We start from the raw sequence: 24,120 nt of genomic DNA on the forward strand, positions 1-24,120 counted from the left end.
TTTCCTAATGATCCCCAGCATAGAGTTTGCCTTTTTCACAGCTGCCATGCATTGAGTTGACATTCCCATGGAACTATCAACTAAGACGCCTAAATCCCTTTCCTGGTCTGTGACTGATAGCACTGACCCCTGTAGCGTGTATGTGAAGTTTAGATTTTTTGCCCCTGTGTGCATCACTTTACATTTTGCTACATTGAACTGCATTTGCCATTTCTGAGCCCACTCACCTAATTTATCAAGGTCCGCTTGGAGCTCTTCGCAATCCTTTGTGGTTCTCACCACCCTACATAATTTGGTATCATCTGCAAACTTGGCCACCACGCTACCCACCCCTACTTCCAGGTCATTTACAATCTTTGCAGTTTTATTATCAATTCCTTTCCTAATTATCCCCAGCATAGAGATTGGATTTCCCAGCATAGAGATTGGATTTCCTCGTTACCCTTCACATTTGGGCTTCAGAAGGAAGGGGAAAGAAGAGAAAGTTGTTCTCCTCAGATAGCAATCCTTCCATCTCAGTGGTGGTGAACCTTTGGCACTCCAGATGTTATGGACTACAATTCCCATCAGCCCTTGACAATTGGCCATGCTGGCAGGGGCTGATGGGAATTGCAGTCCATAACATCTGGAGTGCCAAAGGTTTGCCACCACAGCTCTATCTACTGAAATACTACGATGGATTCATCCTAAGCTTACCAAACAAAGGAGGGTCATTGTTGCAAAGCAGAAAGGTCAGCATGTGTGAGTTCACTGAAGCACCAGAACTCACTACTGATCAAGCTGTTGAAAAAACACAAGTAGATGTGTCTACGGTTATGAGTGCTGGCTTTCCTAATATCATTGTAGAGTTCTAGTTTCAGGTCTATGCAAATGGAAGTGAAATAGGTTTCTTCACACACACAAAATCCCACTTGGAAGAAAACCAAAACGTGAACATCACAATGCAGTGGAACACTCAGTGCATTACACTTTATTGTATGCATGACACTATTGCATACCGCACACAAAAATTATACAAAAATACAAGTTGTTAGAGCGTAGTTAATAGTGCTGGCAAGTTTGAGTGATGGATTGCTTAGCTTTGATTAAAAAGATGCTCCCACTATAATCAGTCAACTTTTTTTTTCACAGAAGCCCATGTTTTCTTAAAAGGGACCAACCCTAGTAGGGAATGCCTCTTCTAAGATGGTGCTTGCTGTGTGAAATATCTTTAACACAAAGCAATTTTTTCCTTCATATCTATTATTTTATTCATATTCTGACTTAAACGGTTTGTTCTTGAAGTCATATGATTGATTAGGTTATATACTCTTCACGTAATGCATCAATAGAATAAGTACAACACCAGGTGCATTTTTAATTTTCACATTACTTTATGGTTAACCCACAACAACTTCTTAAATATTTGGTATCAATGTGCAATCCTGTGTAATGTGATTGTGTGTAACCCATCATCATGTTGTGGGGGTTTAAAGTTGGTGTGTTTTTAAAGTAAGTGTCTAACCTTTAAGACTATGGTGATCAGTTTAAAAGTATTGGGCACGGCATAGTGAAATCTGAGGGCGAAAAAAGGACTGAACAAGATTTTCAATGGCGAAGGATTTAGCCAGTACTGAAAGAGGAAGACAATGTGTTAATGAAATATTTGAAGAGTTTCTGACTGTATAATTATTCCAAATACAGAATTCAGCTTTACTCTGAGCATTGTTCCATAGTATATAGACAGTGAAAGCTGTGTGTTCTACAGGAATTACATGGTCTGTATAACAGATTTCCCCCTTATTTCTTCCCCCATCTGCCCCAGGCTACAAGTGAGAAAGAGGAGATGGAAGAGCTGCAGGCCTATAACCGCCGGCTGTTGCACAACATCTTGCCGAAGGATGTGGCTGCTCATTTTCTGGCCCGTGAGCGCCTCAATGATGAGCTGTATCACCAGTCGTGTGAGTGCGTCGCTGTCATGTTTGCCTCCATCAGCAACTTCTCAGAGTTCTATGTGGAGCTGGAAGCCAACAATGAGGGCGTTGAATGTCTGCGATTGCTCAATGAAATCATTGCTGACTTTGATGAGGTAAGGTGTATACATTTTGCCATGGGATTGGAAAAGATGAGGCACCAGAGGCTAGGAAGGGGCTATGAGGTTCAGGAGTGTCTAGTTCAGGGGTCTGCAACCTGCGGCTCTCCAGATGTTCATGGACTATAAATCCCATCCCATGTTCATGGACTATAAATCCCAATTGGCCATGCTGGCAGGGGCTGATGGGATTTGTAGTCCATGAACATCTGGAGAGCTGCAGGTTGCAGACTCCTGGTCTAGATAGTGTTAGAAGGAGCACATTTTAAGCAAATGTGAAGGTTTTCTCTAATGTCCTCTGAGCTGCCACCACTCATAGTCTGTGAACAGGTTTTTGTGGTAGACCCAGTCAGTACTTTCTCATTGTGTTGAGTTTTTCACTTGCTGATGGGATCTAAGATGCCTGAACAAGGATCCAGTGAGCAATGCACTTAATAGAAATCATATTATAAAAGCTTGGAGAAAGAAGTTTGTTCAATGCATGGTGTACCATCTGTGAGCCTTTTTTCTTAAAGCAAAAGCCCCTCACTTTTTCATTGCTCAATCATTCTTTTTTCCCAACTAACCCCAAGTGTCATTAAAATTGGTTCTACGTGGCACTTATTAAGCGTTATAATCCCCATTTTTTTAAAAAAATGGCAATGCCACTCCTGACAGGCAAGACCTTTATGAGTGTTTACTTGTAAGTTTCATTCAGCCAAAGTTCCACTTTTTCCTGCAACTGTTTCTTAAACTTGATATTTGTTTATTTTTATTTAAACTATTTCTGTGGTTTCTGCCCAAATTATGATTTCCAAGACAGTGAATGTTAAAATACAGATAAATATATATAAAATATTTGAAATTATTACATTTAATAGATAAATTCACCATCAGAGAGGAGAGTCAATTAAAGTTAGTTAGGGTTAGGCTGCTACAGATGCAGGCAAAACGTCAGGAGAAAATGCTACTGGAACATGGCCATACAACATGGCCATACAACCCACCACACTCCAAATTGCATGTTGACAGGCCAGCAAAAGAAGAAGTGTGAAGTTGTGATCTCCATGCACAGTATGATTTGTGAGCACAATTAACAGCTGTTGGGGCAAAATTCCAACAGCAGTACGTTCAAACCAGTGGTGCAGTCTAGAGCATAGGGGCCATCCTAGCATTAATCAAAACTGATAATTCCTTTCACCTTACTCATTGTAGATTATCAGCGAGGACAAGTTCAGGCAGCTTGAGAAGATCAAGACAATAGGCAGTACCTATATGGCAGCTTCGGGGCTGAATGACAGCACCTATGACCGCGAGGGACGCTCCCATATTACAGCACTGGCAGACTACGCAATGAGACTCATGGAGCAGATGAAATACATCAATGAACATTCTTTCAATAACTTCCAAATGAAAATTGGTGAGAGGAGCAGGAGAGATTGGTGTGAGCCTGTATCTGTGTGCATGGATTCTGTCTGTGCTATGGAGAGGGGTAGGTGGTCTCAAGGCAAATGGGTTGTCTTCTCCATCTTGACTGGGCCCCTGCCTCCCATTGTCAACTTTTCTCTTTCATAGGGCTGAATATTGGGCCAGTGGTAGCTGGGGTGATTGGAGCTCGGAAGCCGCAATATGACATTTGGGGCAACACTGTCAATGTCTCTAGCCGTATGGACAGCACTGGTGTCCCCGACCGTATTCAGGTAACAGCATCTATGATATGGCCTTGTTTGACCATTGCTGATTCCACATGGGGACAGGAAGAGGCCACCCCTAATGTAGTGGCAACGGAAAGTGTGGTAGAGGTGGATGAGGATGCAGTCTGCACTCCCCACCCCATGCCACTTGATACCGTTCACGTTGCCACCTACTTCTGTCACGTTGTTTCCGAACTACTGATGGAGTAACCTCTTCGCATCTGAACCTCAGCTGTGGACTAAAGAAAACTCAAGCCCCACTAAAGGACTGGCAGAAGAGCTGAAGTTAGTTTGACCACCTCCCAGACAGGCAGAGCTTCCATATGGAGATTCTTCTTATAGCCACACCACTGTTTGCCACCGAAGACGGAGCAGAGGATGTGTTCATTGAAGGTGGAAAGACTCAGTAGCCCCAAGCATCATGCTCATAATAGCATGAAGCTTCCCCCCCAACCCCTCCCCCCCCCCACAAAGGCATGCATGATCCCACTTAGGAAAAAATCCACTTATGAAAGTCGCCCATGTTAAAGTGACTGACTTCTGGCCTTGAAGTACGTTGTCAATTTCACAGTTGCCTGCCTAGGGGAGTCTCGGGAGGTCTATGAATATCTGAACATTTTTGATGCATTAATAAACCTATTATGTCCAGGGACTAGCTGCAGGAACTCCTGCAATGGTTTATAAGAAATCATCTCAGTATATCTAATCCTCAGTGTGGCTCCATCTGTGGCTATATAAATCCCAAGGTTGAGGCCATGGACAGATATATATTTCTATAAACCTGTGAAAAGTTCCACATTTGCAGAAAATACTGAAATCTAAAATAAATACATCTGTTAACCCCCAACCCTGATGAAAGGAATGCCTGTAGTTTTAAGAAACAGATAACACCCATGACCATTGCTAGTCAACTGCAACAGTATTGCCAGCATGTAAGCCTTGGTTTCTGTCAGAAAAAGGCAGGGAGAAGGGTCAGGGCTTTCTGGAGTAATTTTGCCTCTTAGAGATGACTTAACTGGGGCCAAAGCACCAGCATGTCGCTTACATGGCTCACCCAGAACTCACTATTCAACAGCAGTCATCCTATGAAAGGCACTGTAATGGTCAGAGTTTCAGACTGTGATCTGGGAGTTCTGGCTTTGAATCCCCACAGTGCTATGGAAGCTCACTGGGTGACCTTGGGCCAGTTACACATTCTGACCCAAACAAATGGAGTAGAATTATGTAAGCTGCTTTGGTCCCCCTCCTTGTGTCTTCTATATAAAACAATAAAGTGGCAAAAGAGCCACTAAAACAAAGAACCCATGCAACAAATGGCATCAACCATTCTTATTTACTCTACTAGACCATCCCCATCATCTCAACAGCCAAAGGCCTTTTTTAAAAAATGAAACGTTAAAAAAAATCCTGCTCTCTAAAAGGGAGCTGTCCAAATGGAGCTCCTTTTTTGGAGGGATTTCCAAAAGGAGAGTGCATATACTGGGAAAGGAGGGCTGTTTATTCAGCAGGCTCCCTGTGAACTTCAGACAAAGGATGGTAACCTTTATGAAGGGTTGCATCTTCAGGTACAAGGGGGGGAACGTATAAGCAGAGATGCACAAAGTATCCTGGAGGTGTCCAGTAACTTGACGGTAAAGCACCTGCTTTGCATGAAAAGTTCCAGGTTCCATCCTTGATCTCTCAAGGTAAAGGATGTCAAGACTATTTCCTGCCTGAGACATTAGAGAATTCCTGCCACACATAGATAGTTCTGAGCTAGATGGACCGGTGACCATATAAAGCTAACTTAGCTGGACTTGGTGTAAGGCAGCTTCACATATGATCATGGCACCTCAAAACTTGCATCTGCTGTTATTCATCAGCCACTTCTTGCAATATAAGCTGTCAAAGGTAAAATGTAGCCATGTACTGTTCAGTATGACAAGCCTGTCCTCCCCAAAGGCTTCTCCAAGGAGGGACAAGAACCATCCCTGTGGATGAGATCCTGGCTCAGTGGTAGAGCATCAGTTTAGCATGCAGAAACTCCCAGGTTCAATCCCTGGCATCTCCAGTTAAATGACTTGGGTAACAGATGAGCTGTGAAAGACTTCCGCCCGAGATCCTGGAGAGTCTCTGCCATTCAGAGTAGACCGTGCTGACCTGGATGGGCCGAGGGTCTGATTCAGTGTAAAGCTGCTTCATGTCTTACATGGCTGTAATATAACATTGTATGGAGGGTTAATTCTGCAGGGCTCCTTCTGCTGGCCATTAGAGAATGAACACAATCATGAGAATGACTTTTCTGATCAAACCAAGATCCACTCCGTCCCATTATCCTGATTCCAACAATGGTCTGCTAGATGCTTCCAGGAATTCCACCAGCAGTGCGTAGAGCAGGGGTCTGCAACCTGCTGCTCCGGAGCCACATGCAGCGCTTTCAGCCTTATACTGCAGCTCCACGTGGCCTAGAGGTTGGAGGGTAGCGTGGGCATGTCCCTCCAGCCCTCCAGAGCAGCACTGGAAGGAAAGGTGAGTGGAGGGGCCAAACCGGAGGTGGCTCTGTGCAGAGCCGCCTCTCTGGCTCGGTAGATCTTCGGGGCCGTGGAAAATGAGTCCAAAATGGCTCTTTGGGTGGTAAAAGTTGCTGACCCCTGGCGTAGAGGCATCAGACCTTCCTTGTCTATGTCCGTCATTTGGACTTGCACTTCCTCAAAACATGAAGATTCTGTTTAGCCGTCAATTAACAGTTGATCTCTGAGATGAATCTCTCTCTCTTTTTAAAAAAGCTATTCAGTATGTCCTATTCAGTACCCATAATCATATCTTGTGCCACTAAATTCACTACACTACTACACTATACTCCTTAATTTTTCCTCTGCTTTTTCTAGGTGACCACTGATCTTCATCAGGTATTGGCAGCCAAAGGTTATCAGCTGGAGTGTCGTGGGGTCATCAAGGTCAAAGGCAAAGGCGAAATGACCACCTATTTCCTGAACGGAGGTCCATCTCTCAGTTAGCAAGAGCCTTTGCTATGAAGGGACATCACTGGCTGGGCTCAAGCAGCAGGGGGTGATGTGGTTCTCTCTGCACCCTCTCTTCCCTCTCTCACTACTTGCTCCGGATTTTAGATATACCCTTCAAAAAAGGGAAAACCCCTACAGCCTCAAAACAGGATCTTTGATGGTGTTGAAAAGAGGAAACATGGGGGCGTCACTTTACCCCATAAGAGACTTCTTTATTTTTAATTTATTGGGAGCAATGCCTAATTTGGAGTGCCCCCTTTTGGGCCCATGTGGGTGCTATTTTAGGGGTAAGAAAGCAAACCCTTTAATGTAAACTTTCTGCCTCTCCTGGGATTGAACCAAAAAAAAAAAACCCAGTGAGGAGAGGTTGCAACAGAGGATAAATACCCCTTTTTCTATTTCTGGATCTAGAAAGCAGATGCTTGGTTTTATTAGGGAAGGTGGGTTTGGGGGCAGGGGATATTACTTTATCCAGAATTGGCTGGATGCTTTTGAGAGGAACCCTTTCTCTTTTGTGGTGCCCTTTGCCAAGACTTCCAGAAAGTGCAGCAGCAGCGTTGTTCCAGTCGGGGAGGCGGCTTGCCCCCCCAATGCAGTTCCATTGTTGCCATCTGCAGCACACTCACACTGACCCTCCCCCCCTCTCTCTCACTCACTGTGAAGTTCGGGAATGTATTTTTCCCCTGTTTTTTTGGGTTTTTTTGCAGGGGAGTGTTGTCATTCGGGGTACAGTTATCATTTGCCAAATTGCTTTGCCTGTTTGGAATTTAAAGGACTTGTGACAAGTGCTGGGGTATCCCAAGAAGTGAGAATTGGGGTTGTGGTTTTGATGCCAAAGAGAAGGCAGGGAAGGGTCCTAATTCCCTTTACCTTCCCCTGCCATCCCACCTCCCATATTAGTCAGGAGAAAAGTTATCTTAACCTGCCTTAGGTGCCTGAAGTAGGGGGAAGATGGTTCTATGCGCAAGGGAACTTAATGTCTTCTGTTGGCGTCCCAGTGAGGAAGATGTTCCAGTTCTGTAACAGGAGCTCTCTCATAGAATTGGAAGACCAGGCAAGTTCCTTGGGCCTTTTCTACTAAGTGCCAAGTCATCTCCCTTTGCTACTGTAAGTTTCTGCCATGTTTCTCCACCACTGGGTTCAGACCCTTGGTCCTTTTGGCCACATTTGCTGGGGTGTGGGAATCTTCCCCATGTTTTTCCTTCAGAATCACTATAGCTCTAGAAAAGCTGTTTGAGAGACATGCTGTGCAGACTAGTCATTGTCTCCCTCTCACGTCAGCTGATGTGCTAACACACTGTTGGTTAGCAATCGGGAATGGGAGGCTGCCTGCTCCAATGAAAGCTTGTTGTGGCTTCCTGCTTCGTAAGGCTCTCTATCTCTTGTGACTTCCTATGGGGGAGGGATGGGAAAAGAATTGCTCTCATTTTGCTGACTTCCAGTGTGTAAGGTTGAAGGAGTGTTGGGGGTAAGGATTGGGCAACTTGCCCCAGAACACTTGATGGTTGGGCGAGGGCAACTGCAAGCAGTGAGTGGTCCCAGGACTCACAGTCACTTCACCATCAGTAGCCTCCACTTGGTGGCAGGAGCTATTGAGCTGTAGCCTCCACTTGGTGCCATGAGTATGGCCCATGGCGGTGGGAGTAAGTGGATCTGTGGCTACCCTTTTGAAAATATTCCATTTGCTGATTGCTGGCCTGGCTCTTATAGAAGCCAGCAGACATTTCAGGTGTCCTTACTTCTTAGGTTTTAATTATGTCATCTTTCCCTTCCTATTTTATGGAGAGCATGGGACTGTACGTGCTGTTTGGGCTCGGATTCCTTTCCTCCAGAGACCTGATCCCTATTTACATTTAACTCTGTCGCAGGTGCTCCCATCTCCCATCAACAGCTCTGGACTGAACTGGTTGGCAGCATTTTAAAGGGATGTATACCATTACCATTGTTTGGTTTTGATTCCATTTAATGCAAACACACCTCCATATCAAGTGGAATTCCATTATCAGCCTGTACAGATACTGGTATGGAGATTCCTTGAAAATATGCTTTCTTTTACTCAACTTATGTCAAAAAGTGACATGTAATCAGGAGCATTCAACCCATGAAGAGGCAAGAAGGCTCAGTAGAGACTGACTTGAAACTATGGAAATGAAGGGAGAAAAAAGTGCTTTAATGCAAAGGGGAGAAAGGAAGTTTTTTAAAGGGAGAACGCAAGTTTTGGATTTTTTTTTAAGTTCTCAGTGGTTAAAAAAAGCTTTTATTACTTTATGTTTCTTGTTTTAAGTTATGTTTTACTGGACAGAAACTGCCCCTGTGCATAGCCTGTGTGGATTATTGATGCCCCCTTGGGGAAGGCTATGCAAAGAAGAGAAAAATGAGAAGTTTTTTGAAAGTTTCCCCCCCCAAAATCTCCCCATTCCTTACAGGGCTAGTGCTAAAACAGCTTTATTGTGTTTTGGGGTGGTGGTGTGTGAATGGAATGGGCGATTATGGCACTTATTTGGTACTTTTTTCCTTTTGTGTGTATATATAAATTATATATTAAAAATCACTTTCTATTATGCCGTTTCATCCTTTTTTCCTCCCCTCGCCCTGAGCAGCAGCTTCTGAGAATTGTGATTTGTTACATCTATCCCTCAATCAAAGACATTTTAGTCTATATATTGGTTAATTCTCTATTCACATGCACACAAATACTGCTGAAGAAAAGGTATATTTTACATGTACTCAGAGGATGCACAGGCTTCAGCTGGCTCATCCTAAGCAGATATTTCAACCTGTGTGAGAGAGAAGGGAGAAGAATGCCTCTTCTAAGAGAGTGACTGCCAGCAGCAGTTTGCGTGAGTTCTTGCACTGAACATAGGGATGCCAGCCTCCAGGTGGGTCCTGGGGATCCCCCGTAATTACAGCTCATCTCCAAAGTACAGGTATTAGTACCCCTGGAGAAAAGGGATGCTCTGGAGGGCAGATTGTATGGCATTGTCTCCCACTAAGGGGCTATCCCCAAATCTCTCAGGTCCCTGAGAATCTATCCCCAAATCTCCAGGAGTTTCCCAACCTGCAGCTGGCAATCTTATATCCCTACCCTGCAGATGGCCGGGGGGCTCCTTGCAACCCTAGTTAAAATTAACTTTAAAAAGAAAAACAGTTGACCAAGTAATTACGGGCTCATTCTTATTTGTTCAAGGGTTAGAGTTAGCAAGAACTGAATTATTAGTCAAGGAAACAATATTTCATTATTGGGATGCTGTGTGGTTTCCAGGCTGTATGGCCGTGTTCTAGCAGCATTCTGACGTTTCGCCTGCATCTGTGGCTGGCATCTCCTCTGAAGATGCCAGCCACAGATGCAAGTGAAACGTCAGGAGAGAATGCTGCTAGAACACGGCCATACAGCCCGGAAACCACACAGCATCCCAGTGATTCCGGCCATGAAACCCTTCAACAATACAATATTTCATTATTCCCTCAACTTTCTGTTCCATTCGCGGGGAGAGCTCGGGTCCATATCTTAAATATTTTTGTCAATCTTTCATCCCGCTCAGGTGATTTTGTATACTAATTTATAAACATTCCTCCCTATGTCATACTTAAAACCAAAACTGTACAGGCAAACAAAGTCAGATTCTGAGCATGCATAAGAACACTGACGTTGACCACATTTCTGAGTAGAAATCTGGATAAGGATATTTTACAACTACACCAAAACTAACATAGAAAGGAAAAAACAAAAGTGATCCAGCCACCTTCTACTTACACAACAAAGGCTTATACTACATAAACAACATAGACTATCTGACAATCTATAACATTCATTCAATCTATAACATTAATTCATTGTTTATTAAACCTCAAGCCAAGTTTAGTTTCCTCCTTTTTCTTAAACCTTTTCTAATATATCAGCTTACAATTTGAGGCAAAGAAAAAAAATCTTGTCCTCCTAACCTAGTTTCCCATAGTAAAAGATTATTAACATAAATTTCTCCTTCCTCCCCTTAACCTTATATCTGAATTTACAAACCCAACTTTATTCATAATTAATCTCTAATAAACCCATTAAGTTCCACTCTTGTTAAATAACTAATTGATCTTGTAGAACATTTTTATTTGTCTAGTTAATTTTCTTGAAGATCTCTTTAGCACTTGTTATTTAAGTAATTGTGCTGTTGTCCCTTGTAATTAAAGAAAACTTTTTCCCATCTAAGCCATGAAAATCATCTCTGGTTTCTTCTTAAAGTGTCCACCAAAAATGCATAATCTTTCCTTCTCTGTAAGACTCTTAAAGAAATCTCCCTCGTCATGATTATGTCCTTGTCTTCTATCTTGATTGTTGATTTCCTGTGTATTTCCAAACTCTGATCTGCCATTTCTTTAGAGTAGAAATAGATAACAATGTCTTTGCAGTCCTTTCACTTTTGGATTTTTTTATCTGACTATATCGATTTTTTTCAGTCTTTGACACCATTTCTTCTTCTTTAATCTGAAGATTGGCCAGGACTGAGGCAATTTTCTTGTTCAACTCCTCTAGTACCTTCTAAGTCTCAAGGTCTCCTCTTTGATTTGATACTCCAGTCGAAGAAAGGTTAGATCATGTATTTTAACCTCCAGTTGGACAGAGTCCACTTCTTGTTTGACGGTTTTCATTTCCTCTTTAGTCTTTTCCACTTTCTCTTCTATCTGTGCTATTTTTAATTCAACTTTAATTTCTTTAATAACTTTTATGAATTCAGATTTCATCGTGGGAATATTGTTATTAGCAGAGTCTTTCAGAGAGTCTATTTCTGCCCTGAGACTTAGCATACTGGCAGATCTACTCTTGAGATTCGTGGCCATCTTGCCTATTTCAAGGGACACAGAGCCCTTCCTAGCAGTTGCTATTGCCCACTAGATGTCACTGTTCCACAGTTTCCCAATGTTTTCAGTAGTTCAATGCAGAAATCAAATTCCTCCCTCTATGGTTGCCGACATATTTTTAAGATCATTTCTTTTTCAATTTTGATTCGGCAGCCCGCCAGTTGAGAGGGGAATGAGTTCTGGAAAATTTTTTGCCTTAAAATGGCTGTCTCACTCTGATGCATTCTGCTCTGAGAATATCTTTTTTTTACTTATTTAAACTCTTTTTCTGCAGTTGTTCATCATCCCATACCTCTTAGGAAGGTCTCCTGATTTTTGTCAGGCTTATCAGCAGCAGGATATGAACTCTTCTTTCAATCTCTTTATATTTTCATTCCATCCATAAGGGATATATAGCTTGAATGTTTCCTCCTGAGGAGGGTCAGTAGCTCAACTTGGAAAAGATGGTGCTAACCACTAACTCCAGCTTCTCAATTCCAGCAAACATCTACGGTAAGTTTTACCATACAATTCTGCCTAGAGGAGATAGCTTCAGGAGTACATGTCTTTCGCACATTGCAGACTGCTATTATTTTTGCTACGGAATTTGTCAAAAGCACTTTGCTTATGTATATGAACTCTCGGATGGTCCTTTGCTCCTGTTAGGACTTTTATATTTATGGCATTGTATTTATGAATGATGTTTCTATTATTATGAATTGGCACATGTATATTTAGATGGGTGTTTAGCACTGTAATATTTGTTCACTTTTATAATATACACGTGTTGACTAGAATTAATCTCCTTGTCTTTTGCTGGCAAATTGGTCTTGGCTGGACTGCCGCTTTTCCTGTCTGTTTCTCTTCGCCGCAATTTTTCTTGCTTCTCGAAAGCTAGAGCAAAGCCAGGCACAGCCACCCAGCACCATATTCTGCGTGAATAGTCATGTATAAATTCTGACCAACCTTTGCTAGTATTAATGGCAAGGGTAGCCTGACATTCAATGCTGTGATGAGTGTCGGTTTGGTGAATGGTAAATACCCACCACATCTCCTGTTTTGTACCCCAAAATAGATAAGCCATAGACAATTGTATTAACTTCCTTTTTATTGGCACAAATGGTGCTGTGGGTCATAACTTGGGAGCAGGGCCAGGGTGATAGCACAATAGTTTTCACAATCGCAATGGTGATCCCATGTAGGCTGGGTTTTTGCCATAAATAAGGCTCTTAAAACAAGCTGAAAAGTGGGTCACTGAGCATTGCATCCCCCACGAACCTACAACAAAGGACAAAGATATTGATTTAGCTTTCCACTACCTGTTATTCTGTGGTCTTCTGGATATGCTTTTACTGTTGCCATAGAATATATCAAGCAATCCCCCTTTTTACCAAACCAACCCATGGCGGGTGGGGGGGGGGTCTGTTCTTAATATAAAACTGTGTCTCTACCCATCCTGCCAACCCTTAGGGTGCCTATCAGTGCAGTGCCAAGATGGACTAGCACCACCACAAGGACAGAAAACCCATCTGGACTTGCCTTCACTCGTATCTGCCTTGCAAAATAGTCTGCCTTTCCCCCCTTAATCAGATTAAGGTAAAAACAATACCTACTTTTGGAAAAAATATACCTTACCTTCCTCAAAACGTATCTGTTGTGAGGAGAGGAAGGGAATGAGTTTATAAGCTCCTTAGAGATTCCTTATGGTTGAGAAAAGTGGGATATAAACACCTTGATATGAGACATTAACCAGGGTTGGCTATGCTTAGTATTTGAACAGGAGACCATTAAGGAAGTCCAGCATTAGGGGAAAGCTATGGCAACAACCTCTGTCCGTTTCTTGCCTTGAAAATCTTTCAGGGCCACCATAATTCTGTTGTAACTTGATGACACTTTCTACCTCCAGTGTTCCAGAGAGTGACGATAGTGCAAGGAATACAGCTTCTCATATTTATTTATATGTATAGTCAGATGCTAGTTTAATTTCTTTGCACACTTGCATGCTAAATCTAGGTACTTCAACTAGTGCAGGGGTAGGGAACCTGCGGCTCTCCAGATGTTCAGGAACTACAATTCCCATCAGCCTCTGTCAGCATGGCCAATTGGCCATGCTGGTAGGGGCTGATGGGAATTGTAGTTCCTGAACATCTGGAGAGCCGCAGGTTCCCTACCCCTGCACTAGTGGAAGTAGAAACTCTGCATCTCTTCTTTATAACCCTTCAACAGATTTAGTCAAAATTACATATAAGGGGGCACTGCTGTTCAGATTTTCCCTGTCCATTGCAAGTAGAGCCTAGTGAGTTGGGGGTGAGAGGGAAAACCAAGCACAGTGACATCACATCTTTCCCTAGAGATTGCTAGAGAGTTGCTGAGAGGAAGAGTAGGATGGCCATTCTTGTTGGCAACTGTATATCCACTGACACATCTAACTTGACCTTGCTGAAGGGATATAACACCCTGAACTCTGAGTCTGTCTCTTATGCCATTCTCACTTGGTCATCCAGCACTGCGGCAGAGGGTGTCTTTCCGCTTTAATCCAAGGTAGGGCATCATGTAGCCGGACTGTTGGATCTCTGGGCATCCACCAGCCAATATCTTGTCCACATGTCATTGGTACCCTGTAGACTTGATTGGGGTCTAGAAGAGAACACAGTTTGTTCTGTTAGATGGGAGAAAGCAAAAGCAGTCTGCAGGTGAGAGAATGAGAGGGGTGGCCTGCAATGTTTAGCCAAAATCTATCATATCAAGCATGAGTTCACACAAGTGTGGAGCTGACAGAACGTCAACTTACTGTGGGAGCAAAAGGCTGTTGTGCCTGTCATGCTTTCCCTGAAAACATATCCACTGGTCATAAACAAGGACAAGTTGGAATTAGGGCAGGGAAGCTTTGCCATTACTTTAGCGTTTGAGTATTTAATATCAGAGAAGCAAAAAGAAAAGATACCCTTTGCATGATCTCTGGCTACTCTGTCTCTTCCAGCATAGATCCCTTCTAATACATTTTCCCACCCACAACCATATCACATTTTATTCATTTCCCAGTCTTGGGCATTAACAAGGACCCAGGTTCCAGTTGGACCTAGTTCTCTTCCCCCCTGCTGCCCCCATTCACATGAAGTTGTAGTAAAAGCATGGCAGACAAAACCAACTCACACCTTCAGTCTCAGGGTAGAATTTTTGGAGAGGAGGGAACATTAACTCTGCAACTCAATACAAACTTGTTCCATGGGGGTTACTCTCACTCTTAGACCATGCATGCATAACAGCCTAAAACTGCACACATGCTGTGGAATTGGGAGTGCTTAGGTGTAATTTCAAGTAATCTATGACACCAACTTTTTAGTGGCCAGACACTTTCAAGATCTTCAGGGGCAATTATAAGAATTATAACCCCCCGTTATGTGTTTAGAGCAAGATTTTGGTTCAAAAATGGCTCCCTCGGGGACACAAAATGGAATCCAGGCAAAAGACAACAGGCATCTAGGAGGACTGACTCAGACATTAACCTCGTCAATTCTCCCCACACCTTTAATGGAATGCAAGCTGTAGAACAATGGGTTCTGCCAGAAGCACTAATCTCATCAGGACTGGTGACATCTTTCCACTTGGAAATGACCGCTTAAATAGAACTAACATACACAGACCGCAACCAACCCTCTAAAGAGAAGACCTTCAATATTTTGCCTCACCTGGAAACTGTCTCCTAAGGAATTGGTTTCACATCTAGCTGCTTAATTTTTGTTGGTGTTGTTAGGACCCGAGACCACCATTCAGAGGTCCCTGGGAAAATGAAGCACTCATAGAAAAACTCATCAAACCCACTGTCCTCATGAGGCTCACTCATCACCATTGCCTCAAGAGACACAGCTGTAGCTAACTCCGAAGTCTTTGCTGCCAGTCACACATGAAGTTGCCTTATGCAGGATCTTGTCTGTCAAGGTCAATATTGGCTTTAGTAGCAATTCTCCAGAAGACATCTCTGCGACATCTACTACCAGAGTTTGAACCTGAGATTTGACACTCTACTACTGAACTACCAGTCTTATGACTCATTCACGAATATGGGATACATTCTAAGAGATCCCAAATAGGCTCTTGTGGTTCTGGGGCATGTATTGCCTATCAACCATTTGCCTTGGCATTTTGTTTTGTTAAACCTACATTTCCTGAGCTGTCTCTGCCTGACAGCCTCTTGATACTTGGTGTGGCTACCTTGGTGCTCCTTGCCATCATATTCTCCAGTTCCTATGGGTGGCAGCTTTGGATAGAAAAGCTCCAGTTTGGGTTGTGGTGCTCCTACTGAGGATGGATAGGAGAGGGGAAAAAATTACATATATTCTGGAAGTCAAGAGATCACAGGGCACAATTCAAAGCAGATGATATTTGTACCGTCAGAAGCTTTCATGGTCGGATTCAACTGGCTGTTGGGGGTTTTCCGGGCTGTGTGACCATGGTCTGATAGATCCTGGTCCTAACATTTCGCCTTCATCTGTGGCTGGCATCTTCAGAGGTGTATCACCGAGAGAAGTGTGACACACTTCGACACACCTCTCTGTGATACACCTCTGAAGATGTCAGCCGTAGGTGAAATGTTAGGAACAAGATCTACCAGACCACAGCCACACAGCCCAGAAAACCCACAACAACCAGATGGTATTTCTTTCTCACCATGGCAGGAGGTGCCAAAAAGGGCTGAGCTGCTATAGTATTCAGCATCTATTGATTTACAGTCACAGACTAATACAACAAACCAAATTTCAAAATAATAAAATGAAAGACATTCAAGGTGAACAATAAAAATAATAGTAATACAATAGATCAACATGCCTTTAAAGGTGCACTACTACTGCTGCCCAGTAGCTATCCTTCAAGGATTCCTCCACCCCCATCACCATTGGATCTGTTCTCTTCTGATGATATGACTGTTGATCCCTAAAGGAGGAAGTAGATGCATCCTAGTCTGGAGTTTCAGTTGTGACTATTACAGTCTGAATGACTCTGCTGGGAGTTTAGCCTTTTGGCAGAATCCAAACCCCTTATGGTATTTCTCTTAGCTTTTGCTGATACTCACAAATCCTCTGACCACATTAAAGTGTGCATCCAAAAATGGAGGAACACAGTGGGGGGCCATAAATACAATTCTTGGGAATTTTGTCTCAGTGACTTCAAGACTCTAAAGTCAACATAAGTACATACCTGGGAGCCATATAGAAACTCTGTAATAAACCTGGCTACAAGAAGACTTGGATAGCTGACACATTGGCATAATGTGTATAATTTTTTTCCCGAAAGGCGAGACACTTTGCCAAGGCCCTGAAGAATGACGTACCATACCTCCCAATACTAACTGCTGTATTTTTTACATAGTGGCTGGGGGGGCGGGGGGGAGGGAATGAAAACAAACAAACATGGCTTTCCCATGATGAACGCAGCTAACAGTCGCTGAGGGTTTGGGGAGTTCTATTAAAGGATGCAAACTCCCACAGAGAACAATTGTCAAGGTTCGTGAGATGAAGCAGTGAACATCAAAATGGTTTAAGGCTTTAGTGCAAGTTATATCCAAAAAGAAGTTACTACTGCTGTAACCCAGGACTTAGATAAGTGACACTTTCCACCGAGTAACCACATTTGAGAACTTTCTTACCTGGTTCTTCACGTTTTGGTAACTCTAGTTTTCTCTGTCGAAAGGGTTCCCCGTAACCCGTAAAGGTTAATCCAAAGAAAGCCATACTACTACTATGTGGGCTCAACCAACACTACAACTTTCCAACTGCAACAGTCTCTTTTAAAGTATATGTTTGCTTTGTTACCATGGAGATAGAAAACTCAGCCCAGTTCACTATATTTTCTTAACCAATCAAAATATGGTTGGCCATTGTGACACCTTAAGAAAAATGCTTTAGCACCCACAGTAACATGCAGGTTTTGTCTTTACAATAGGTATGACGTAACCACCCCAAAAGAATGCAGTCCTATGCATATTTACCTGCAACTAAGCACCAATGAACACAGTGGGATTATGTGGGATTATGTCTCTGGAACCAGCAGAGAAGAGGAGCAGTGGAGAACAGCAGTGGGCCAGAAAGGGCTGAGGAGCTCTGATTATTTCTTTACAGAGGGCTTTTCTCAAAGCCACATCTTTTAAACAGTGTATTTTAAACAGGGGGTTTCTCTTTTCTTCTCCTTGTCCTAGGGCTGCTGATTGGTGGAGGCTGCTGAAGGGGTGGGGCTTCTCACATTTGTAAATCTTTTCAGTTAGTGCTGAAGGGGTGGGGCTAAATACTAAATAAGAACATATTTTAAGGGATAGTAGAAGGTATAGAAACCTTAAGAGGGAGGCACTAATTAAAATCAGTATTTAAATATCTAAACAAAATTAGATATGAAGGCAGGAAGCCAGAAGGGGGTGGGGCTTTCCAGTGTTTTGCACTGAGTGTCACATGTATGACTATCTGCCACTAGGGCAGAAGTCATGGGTGTGCCCTCGCTGCAATGAGCTCCTGGCACACAAGGAACATGTGCGTTCTCTTGAAGCCAAGGTGGCAGACCTGGCGAAGCTGAGAGAGGTAGAGAGGGCAACAAACGAGGCTTTCAGGGACCTAGCAGCCGGGTCCCACTCCCAAGGTGACATCTCTTCAGATGTCATGGAGAATGAGAGTCTGGGTGATGGAGGGTGCCAGTCTGAGGTGGTGGAAGATGCTCCCTTAGATGGGACCCCTTCCTTAGCTGGTGGTCAGATATCCTCTCGCACTGAGGATACCCCTCGGGGAGGTGGGGGCTCCTTGTAGTGGGTGATTCGATCATTAGGAATATAGAGAGTTGGGTTTGTGAGAGGCGTGATGACCGCATGGTGACTTGCCTGCCTGGTGCGAAGGTTGCGGATGTCACGCTTCGTCTAGATAGGCTGTTAGACAGTGCTGGGGTGGAGTCAGCAGTTGTGGTCCACATTGGTACCAATGACATTGGGAAATGTAGCCGGGAGGTTCTGGAAGCTAAATTTAGGCTGCTAGGAAAAAGGTTAAAATCCAGGACCCCCAAGGTGGCGTTCTCCGAAATGCTACCTGTTCCACGCGCAGGGTGAGCTAGGCAAGCGGAGATACAGGGTCTCAATGCGTGGATGAGAAGGTGGTGTAAGGCAGAGGGTTTCAGCTTTGTCAGGAACTGGGGAACCTTTTGGGATAAGGCAGGCCTGTACAAAAGGGACGGGCTTCATCTTAACCAAAGAGGAACCAGGCTGCTGGCGCTCAACATTAAAAAGGTGGCAGAACTTCTTTTAAACTGATCCCTGGGGGAAAGCCGACAGGAGCTGAGGTGACTTCGGTTCGGAATACAGAGTCCATGGGGATGCAGACAGAGAGGGAGGTTTTTCTAAATCAACCGCATACAAGCGAGGAGCATAGCAATGTGATAAGTGATAGTGTCTACAAAAGGCTAGAGGGCAAAACACATAAATCCCAGGTTAGGGACAGAGACAGAGTATACAAGTGTCTCTATGCTAATAGTAGAAGCCTTCGACCTAAAATGCGGGAGCTGGAGTACAGAGTTTTGAAGGAGGACATTGATATAGTGGGCATCACAGAGACATGGTGGAATGAGGAGAACCAGTGGGATGCTGTTATCCCAGGTTACAGGCTCTACAGGAAGGATAGGACAGGGCGTATTGGGGGTGGGGTGGCCCTCTACATCAAAGAGAGCATAGTGTCACATAAAATAGACAATGCAGGGGGAGCTGATTCCTCTACAGAATCACTGTGGATATCAATACCAGGGGTGAAGCATAGTTTAACATTAGGAATATATTATCGTCCCCCTGACCAAAGTGCACAAGAGGATTCTGAGATGGAAAAAGAAATTAGAGAGGCCAACAAAAGCAAAAATGTCATGGTAATGGGCGATTTTAACTATCCCCATATAAACTGGAAAAATGCATGTTCAGGTCATAGTAAGGAGAGAACATTCCTGGATATGCTAAATGACTGTGGCTTAGAGCAGATGGTTGTAGAACCAACCAGGGGAGAGGTGATCCTAGATCTAATTCTATGTGGGACCCAGGACCTGGTGCGGGAAGTCAGTGTTGTTGAGCCGATAGGGAACAGCGACCACAATGCTGTCAGATTCAGTATCTCTGCATGCGAACAAGTGACAACTACTAATGTAGTTACATTAGCCTTCAGAAAGGGAAATTTCTCAAAGATGAGGGGGATAGTGCGCAGGAAGCTGAAAGGGAAAATCAAGAGAGTCAAGAATGTCCAAGGTGCTTGGAGGTTATTTAAAAACACCGTCTTAAAAGCTCAGCTGGAATGTGTTCCGCAGGTTAGGAAAGGCAGCGCACAGTCCAAAAGAAAGCCACCATGGTTAACAAGGGAGGTTGAGAAATTATTAGGGAAAAAAAGATGTCTTTTAGAAAATGGAAGTCCAACTTAACTGATGAAGAATACCAGAGAGAACACAAATGGTGGCAAAAGAGAAGCAAGTTAGCTGTAAAGGAGGCAAAAAAGGGTTATGAGGAACGCATGGCTGCTTGAACATCAAGACTAGCAACAAACAGTTCTTCAAGTACATCCAAAAGCAGGGAAGCCAGCTAGGGAAGCGGTAGGCCCGTTAGATGATGAAGGAACAAAGGTGTGCTAAAAGATGACAGGGAGATTGCAGAGAAGCTGAATGAATTCTTTGCATCTGTCTTCACCCAAGAGGAGGTGAGGAACATTCCTGCACCTGAACCAAGCTTCTTAGGAGGTGAATCCGAGGAACTAGCGAAGATAGTGGTAGACAAGGAAGAAGTTCTGGCAGCCATTGATAAACTAAATGCTACCAAATCCCCTGGCCCAGATTGCATTCATCCAAGAGTTCTTAAAGAGCTCAAGCATGAAATTACTGATGTTCTCACATTAATATGCAACTTATCCCTGAAATCAGGCTCCATCCCTGAAGACTGGAAGATGGCCAATGTCACACCAATCTTTAAGAAAGGGTCTAGGGGGGACCCAGGAAATTACAGGCCAGTCAGTTTGACATCTGTTCCTGGTAAATTAGTAGAATCTATCATTAAAGATAAAATTATTAAACATGTAGAAAAGCAAGACCTGCTGAGGAAGAGTCAGCATGGCTTTTGTAGAGGCAAGTCCTGTCTTACAAACCTACTAGAGTTCTTTGAGGGTGTAAACAGTCATGTGGATAAGGGGGAACCAGTGGACATTGTCTACTTGGATTTCCAAAAGGCTTTTGACAAAGTTCCTCACCAGAGACTGTTGAGAAAACTCAGCAATGAAGGAATAAGAGGGGAAGTCCTCCTATGGAGTAAAAACTGGTTGAGGAACAGGAAACAAAGGGTGGGTATAAATGGGAAGTTCTCACAATGGAGAGATGTAGGGAGTGGTGTCCCCCAAGGATCCGTTTTGGGACCAGTGCTCTTTAACTTATTCATAAATGACCTGGAAGTAGGGGTGGGTAGTGTGGTGGCCAAGTTTGCAGATGATACCAAATTATGTAGGGTGGTGAGAACCACAAAGGATTGCGAAGAGCTCCAAGCGGACCTTGATAAATTAGGTGAGTGGGCTAAGAAATGGCAAATGCAGTTCAATGTAGCAAAATGTAAAGTGATGCACATAGGGGCAAAAAATCCAAACTTCACATACATGCTACAGGGATCCATGCTATCAGTCACAGACCAGGAAAGGGATTTAGGCGTCTTAGTGGATAGTTCCATGGGAATGTCAACTCAATGCATGGCAGCTGTGAAAAAGGCAAACTCTATGCTGGGGATAATTAGGAAAGGAGTTGATAGTAAAACTGCAAGGATTGTCTTGCCCTTATATAAAGCAGTGGTGCGACCGCACTTGGAGTACTGTGTTCAGTTCTGGTCGCCACATCTCAAAAAGGATATCGAAGAGATAGAAAAAGTGCAGAGAAGGGCAACAAGGATGATTGAAGGATTGGAGCACCTTCCTTATGAGGAGAGGCTGCAGCGTTTGGGACTCTTTAGTTTGGAGAGGAGACGTCTGAGGGGGGATATGATTGAAGTCTATAAAATTATGCATGGGGTAGAGAATGTTGACAGAGAGAAATTTTTCTCTCTTTCTCACAATACTAGAACCAGGGGGCATTCATTGAAAATGCTGGGGGGAAGAATTAGGACTAATAAAAGGAAACACTTCTTCACGCAACGTGTGATTGGTGTTTGGAATATGCTGCCACAGGAGGTGGTGATGGCCACTAACCTGGATAGCTTTAAAAAGGGCTTGGACAGATTTATGGAGGAGATGTCAATCTATGGCTACCAATCTTGATCCTTCTTGATCTCAGATTGCAAATGCCTTAGCAGACCAGGTGCTCAGGAGCAGCAGCAGCAGCAGCAGGCCATTGCTTTCACCTCCTGCATGTGAGCTCCCAAAGGCACCTGGTGGGCCACTGCGAGTAGCAGAATGCTGGACTAGATGGACTCTGGTCTGATCCAGCAGGCTAGTTCTTATGTTCTTATGTTCTAATGCTGGACTAGATGGACTCTGGTCTGATCCAGCAGGCTAGTTCTTATGTTCTTATGTTTACTAGTAAACATGCATAGGACAGAGAATAAACGAGCCTGATAGCTTCATCCTACACCATCCCACACAACCAGAATGTTACACACTTCTGTAGAATGGATTTGTCTGAATCTACTGCTGAAGGACAGCGATCACAGATGACTTGATGGTTGTCCTAATCTACTTTTTCACAAAGCACCTTCAAGTTAACATGGGCATCAAACTGGCTGTCTTCAGTTGTGAATGCTAGAGTACACTCTACCTAAAACAAATTCTGGCTTCAGTGTCATTTTCTGCTACATTTTATTGTCTTAAAAATACTGTTTTTAAAGATAAAGGCAGGAAATGTCTTAACAGAACGGGGGGCTTTGTTTTGCCATATTTTCATCATCATAGAATCCACAGACCTATGCCTGTCTTCACTCTCACATCATTTTAAAACAAAATATTTCTGTCTCCAATACTAGATAATGAAATGTGACACAGGAGATTACTGCACATTGGAAAATCACTGAAAAAAATAGAAAAAAGGCCTCAAAACACACCATGGAAGGAAAGAAAGAAGTGAAAAATAACTAATACACATCATTCTACATTTTAAATTAAGATTTCAGCATCACCTAACAGATCAAAGTCAAAATACAGCTTCTGTCCATTTTGTGTTAGCAGTTTTGTGTGTCTAGTCTGATTTTCTTTGTCAACTGAATTTTATCTGTTTACATTTCTGTAAATTGTATATGTACAAATATACTCTTTTGCATTTACTCAGCAAATTACATAGATCACTGAATAAACAACATACTGAATTGCTGTTTTTATCAGATACGCTTTTATTTTGCTCTTCTCCAAGATAGTTTCAGAGGATGGCTATGTTTTTCTACAGTAAAAGAGCTAGAGTTCAGTAGCACCGTAGAGACTAACAAAAATTTTGGAATATAAATACTCAAGAGCAACAGCTCCTGGCAGAGTGGATACATTTAAAAAATCAAATTTGTTTTTAAATTTTTTAAAATCATATTGTATAATAAAATGCTTTTTGAGGAAATATCTAAATATAGTTTTCTGTTTAAGATACATTGTAGATCTAAATAAAATTGATTTAAATGACTAGTCAGTATAACTTGATTTAAAACATGGTTTTCTACATAAAGACTCATTCTTGCTAGTATAATCTTGATATTTACAATCAGATGAAGGGATTGATTTTTGGATTAATAACTAGTTTTACAGTTATATCAAAGAGTAAATTTTTGGATTAGTTTTTCAGTGACATCAAAAACTACGGATTTGGTTATACTGTTAAAAATATGGTCTTAAAAAGAAACATTAAGTAGCTAGATGTGAAACCAATTCCTTAGGAGATGGTTTCCAAGTAAGGCAAAATATTGATGGTCTTCTCCATAGAGGGATGGGTGCTGCCTGAATGTGTTAGTAATAGTATTTAAAGGGGTAATTTCCAAGGGGAAAAGATGTAATCAGTCCTGATTAGATTAGTAGCTTCTGGTAGGAAACCGATTGTTCTACAGCTTGCATTCCATTAAGGGTGTAAGAAGGACTGAGGAGGTTAGTGTTTGAGATGCCTGGACTCCATTTTGTGTCCCTACTGGAGCCATCTTTGAACCAAATCGTAGTTTAAACATACATGGAGGGATGTTATAGTCATAACTGCCCTGAAGGAGCATGGGAGTGCATGACCACTAACAACCAGGCCTTGCAATTTTTGTTGTTGCCGTGTTTGCGTTTTGTATGCATACATGCCTTACCCATAGATATACAAACTTCTTCAAAACATTCCCAAATACTTTATCCAAATAACTTTGTGAAGTATTTTGTTCAGTGCTACCCTATGGTCTGGATAGAAAGCCCTCTTGAATAATTCAGTTTTGCATAGCTTGTGGAAAGCGAGGTAAAGCGGGAGACTTCCCGACCATCTCAATGGGCCACTACATAAGGTGAGAGCAGAGAAGGGATGTTTATAGGCCATTGTTGATTTTGCTCATTTGCAGGCTAGTAACTGAAGTAAC

The 24,120-nt window shown here is 42.9% G+C and overlaps 2 protein-coding genes across 5 annotated transcripts in view; one reads left to right on the forward strand and one right to left on the reverse strand.

Moving 5' to 3' along the window:
- Window positions 1-9,307, forward strand: part of ADCY6 (adenylate cyclase 6) — a 63,268-nt gene extending 53,961 nt beyond the window's left edge. For all 3 annotated transcript variants that reach the window (XM_048488430.1, XM_048488429.1, XM_048488431.1), the window contains exons 20-23: window positions 1,805-2,068; window positions 3,266-3,470; window positions 3,626-3,750; window positions 6,612-9,307. In XM_048488430.1, the coding sequence (XP_048344387.1) occupies window positions 1,805-2,068; window positions 3,266-3,470; window positions 3,626-3,750; window positions 6,612-6,740 (723 nt within the window). In that variant the 3' untranslated portion in view covers window positions 6,741-9,307. The remainder of the gene's footprint in view (window positions 1-1,804; window positions 2,069-3,265; window positions 3,471-3,625; window positions 3,751-6,611) is intronic.
- Window positions 9,308-12,683: 3,376 nt separating this feature from the next.
- On the reverse strand, window positions 12,684-17,364 carry TEX49 (testis expressed 49). 2 transcript variants are annotated; one of them, XM_048490713.1, is made up of 4 exons: window positions 17,221-17,364; window positions 15,789-15,875; window positions 14,069-14,213; window positions 12,684-12,854 (listed from the first exon to the last, which is right to left on the reverse strand). In XM_048490713.1, the coding sequence occupies exons 1-4, from the start codon at window positions 17,303-17,305 to the stop codon at window positions 12,806-12,808; spliced, it is 366 nt and encodes a 121-aa protein (XP_048346670.1). In that variant the 5' UTR covers window positions 17,306-17,364; the 3' UTR covers window positions 12,684-12,805. The 2 variants fall into 2 exon arrangements, with proteins under 2 accessions (XP_048346670.1, XP_048346669.1); XM_048490712.1 differs by having other exon boundaries at window positions 15,738-15,875.
- Window positions 17,365-24,120: the final 6,756 nt, after the last annotated feature.

This window comes from Sphaerodactylus townsendi, linkage group LG03 (genome assembly GCF_021028975.2).
Source record: "Sphaerodactylus townsendi isolate TG3544 linkage group LG03, MPM_Stown_v2.3, whole genome shotgun sequence".
NCBI lineage: Eukaryota > Metazoa > Chordata > Lepidosauria > Squamata > Sphaerodactylidae > Sphaerodactylus > Sphaerodactylus townsendi.